At 37.4% G+C, this 3,715-nt stretch overlaps 1 protein-coding gene across 1 annotated transcript in view; it reads right to left on the bottom strand.

Annotated features, from left to right (window-relative positions):
• Positions 1–1,302: 1,302 nt before the first annotated feature.
• The window catches only part of LOC137993660 (A disintegrin and metalloproteinase with thrombospondin motifs 6-like), a 45,966-nt gene continuing 43,553 nt past the window's right edge, over positions 1,303–3,715 (bottom strand). Inside the window, exon 37 of the mRNA XM_068839626.1 lies at positions 1,303–3,386. Within this exon, the coding sequence (XP_068695727.1) occupies positions 3,244–3,386 (143 nt within the window). The 3' untranslated portion in view covers positions 1,303–3,243. The remainder of the gene's footprint in view (positions 3,387–3,715) is intronic.

Genomic DNA, 3,715 nt, shown 5'->3' with positions numbered 1-3,715 from the left:
AAAGCACGCCCTCTTTTAAAATTCATTCTCTTTTATTAAAAGCAGCCTCGTTTATTAAGAGAATTTGTAGCACAATTCACAAACTTAAAATGACTGTTTGCAGGGTCAGTGTGTTGCAAAAGAAGAGCAAGAGAAGTGATTGAACCAACCAGCAAAGAAGGGCTGTGTTCAGAATTGTTGTGGTTTTACTATTATTACCATCAGTTATCTCACCAATAAACTGTGTTTAGAGCAACACAAGTAACTTCGTGATCTCGAATCTTAGAATCGTAAAAAGACGGGTCGTAGGTCTTAAAATTAGCCCAATTCAAACTAAAGATTTAGTTTTATTGTGAGTGCTAATATTTGGCTTTAAAAGGCGGCTAGCCCCCACTGAAGAGAAATGGATTCTTGGCCATAAGGGTTAAATCGATAGAGTACCACGTGACGTAGTTTACCAATCAATAAAAAAAGAAACAATAAAGACGAAAAGTGATAGAGTTGAAAGATAAAGAAATTTAAGGAATGAAATCTTATGTGTAGGCAGGAAAGTCGGGAGGCGAAAAAATAAGAAAATAAAAGTCAAAGCCGAATGTTATACCTTGTTCTTCGGAGGAAGTAACTGCATGGTTAAATTAACGGTTGATGGCCGTCAACTTGACTGTGTTAACTCCTCTAAACCCCTTGGAGTGAATGTTTCTCTTGACCCTAAAAGGTGGACTCATATAGATGATATTTGTTCCAAGGCTAGCAAATGACTCTATGCCCTGAGAATTCTTAAGCCCAGTGGTGTATATCCTCAAGATCTACGATCTGTTTTCTGTTACTTCATCAGACCTTTATTAGAATGCGCTTGCCCTGTTTGGCACTCTTCAAAGACTAGTTAGAAGCCAACCAGCGTCGGGCGCTTCGCATTGTGCACCCTCAGTTGTCATACAAAGAGAAGCACTTAAAGTCCTGAACCTGACTACACTTTGGGAAAGACGCGAACACACCTGTGCATGAAATTTTACAAGAACGTAACGAATTCCGGTAGTAAACTATATAGCCTTTTGCCAAGACCTACCCCCAAAACCTACTTTCTTAAAAATCCTAGAAGACTTACACTTTTAAAATGTAGAACTAAAAGATTCCAAACAAGCTTCATACCAAGCTCGATAAAGAAATGGGACTGAACTGAACTGCAATCAAGAATAACTAATACTTTATCAATGTACATATTTAAATTTTTGTCATTTTACATTTTGCAATTGTAACATTGGAATTGCAATTCGAATTATTTAATAAAGTTATTACTTATTATAAAATCCCAATAATATTTGTTGTTCTATAAAAGTGCTTTATTTCGCTGTCATTCCTCTCCACTTATAATTAGGAATAAAAAATCCATCTACTACATGCTATTCTTAATATGTAATCGGGAATAGGTATTATTCACGTTATGTCATACCGTAAGGTTGGTTGACATATACAAAATATCTAGCGTTAAATCCTTTTTGTTCATCCATTAACAATTGAACATTATATCAGTGTTATCTGTGTCTACTGATACTGGTTACGAGCCGATTTATCAACCTCGTTCCCAGGGTTCTCTCTTGACGAGTAGGAGAGAACCCTGGTACTTGAATAGAATATTTCTATGAGTATAAGAATAACGTACATTGTAAGACCTTAAGTACTGAATTCGAGAACTTGAAACAATAACGAGACTACAATTGGTAGTATCCCTGAATTAATATTCAATCTTCGTTCTTTGTCTAAAATCCGCACGCGTCATTGGTTAAAATTGATCACGTGAGTTCCCGTTACCTAACGACATCAAAGTGACAGAGTGGGTTATTACAATAACGCATAAAAACTGTGCACTGTTCTGCAACTTCAAACGTGCATGGCTTCAAGTTCAAGATTTTCCGAAGTTGAGGAGGAAAAAACTACTGAAATAATTGACGCTGCTGTGTTCAGTGTTCATTCAAACAGGTCGGGCGGGAAGCCATTGTAAGTATATCGCCAGCAGTGATTTCAAATTGAATATTAAAAGAGTTAGAGACTGTTAGTTCGTGTTTTGTTTACAAATACACGCACTTGCTTACTGTACAATGAACTCGAAATTTTCAATACTGCACTCAGCTTCGCTTCGTGCAGTATTGAAATTTTCTCGTTCATTGTACAGTAAGCGCGTGCGTGTATTTGAAAACAAAACACTCACAACAGTCTCTAACCCGTAAATAATACAGTCTTAAAGAAAACACACTATGTTGTCATTTTTGCTTTCACATTAATTTTTTAAAAGTTGTTAGGAATTTTACAGAGGGACCAAGATATGGTGACAAAGCCTAAACCTTAAAAATCATTACTAGAGAGATTTTATTTGATGTCAGCGCGTTTTTAAGTGAATTCCATATACCAAGGATTTTCTTACATCTAAAATGTACAGTATCTAATCATAATTCTCAGGTGCTATGATCAGCTACATGATTTTTCGATTCCTTGTTTTTCAAGTAAATCACAGACTCCTTAGCGAGAAACTCACAATGTGCCACAAAGTGTTCCCATAAGTTAAAGAACTTCATGTATTACCCGGCTTTTGGTTACGTATTTTCTTTAGAGGGTCACTTTGTGACGCCTGCACCAATTAACGTTAAACACCAAGTGCCTGTATTGGATGACCCTCAGAAAACCCGCGAGTATATTGTTGCTGTGTGTCAAGGCATTCTCGGAAATTCAAAATTTGAATGACTTTTCCCTCCTCTAACACCAGATTTTCTGATATTGGGATACAATGCACCTGAGCTACATTATTTCCCCTTTGCCTTAAAGTGGCTGTGTCGCGGCACGGCAGTTGATTTTGCTTTGTTTTATCAATTACTCGCCTCTATTCGCTATACAACTTAACGTTAACCCAGAAATTGCTTTTAAACAACTCAAATCAAAGCCTCATGCCAAAAACTATGTGTCAAGAATACAAAATGTTAGTTTCAAACAACAGAGATAAACTTTGAAAAGCTGTTAGGCTGAAAAACAGTTTTCAAATCCTTCCATTGCAATCCAGTTCAATTTTCTTCAATTTTGCCCATCCCTGCCTCCTTCAATGTTTTTCGTAGTTATTTTTACGTTTCACTTGATTTGGTTGCCAATTTCCAGTCGCTGAATTTGGCTATATTTCATGACACAGTTCCTTTAAAGTTTCGCTTCTTACAGGCTGTTCAACCTCCCGTTCAAGCATCATTTCCCGATATCCCAGCTATCTGGAGGTTCATTCGTTACTCATTCCACACTACTAAGCTGATGACAGTAATGTCGTCCAGCCATATCCAGACAGCACACTCCTCCAGTACCACAATCCCTCGAATCTTTGCATGATTTGAATCCAGTGTAGTATGGATTTCTCAAAGGACAGACCGCTGACACTAAAACCGAAAAAAGAGTAATGGTAAATGATTGACGACACAAGGTTGGCCTTTGCTTTGTGATGGCTCGGACACAGTTCTGCAAATGAAATAATTGCTGGCTCACAGATTTTGTGCACCTTCTTGTGTCATTTTCTTGCCAGAGAGAACTGTTTTCTTGTGATTGGGATTTCTTTGGTAGAATTGTTATAGTCCCGTGGTTTAGTTTGTCGATATTTATTCATTTGTTTATAGCGATACTCACCGTTACGTCACCTGTAGGTCTTAATCACACGGCCGCCATGTTGAGTCCCGAGGGATTGAAAGCTTTTGTTTTTTCTCACCAAAAC

Source organism: Montipora foliosa, chromosome 2, assembly GCF_036669935.1.
Source record: "Montipora foliosa isolate CH-2021 chromosome 2, ASM3666993v2, whole genome shotgun sequence".
Taxonomy (NCBI): Eukaryota; Metazoa; Cnidaria; class Anthozoa; order Scleractinia; family Acroporidae; genus Montipora; species Montipora foliosa.
This window is presented reverse-complemented; position numbering and strand designations above follow the sequence as displayed.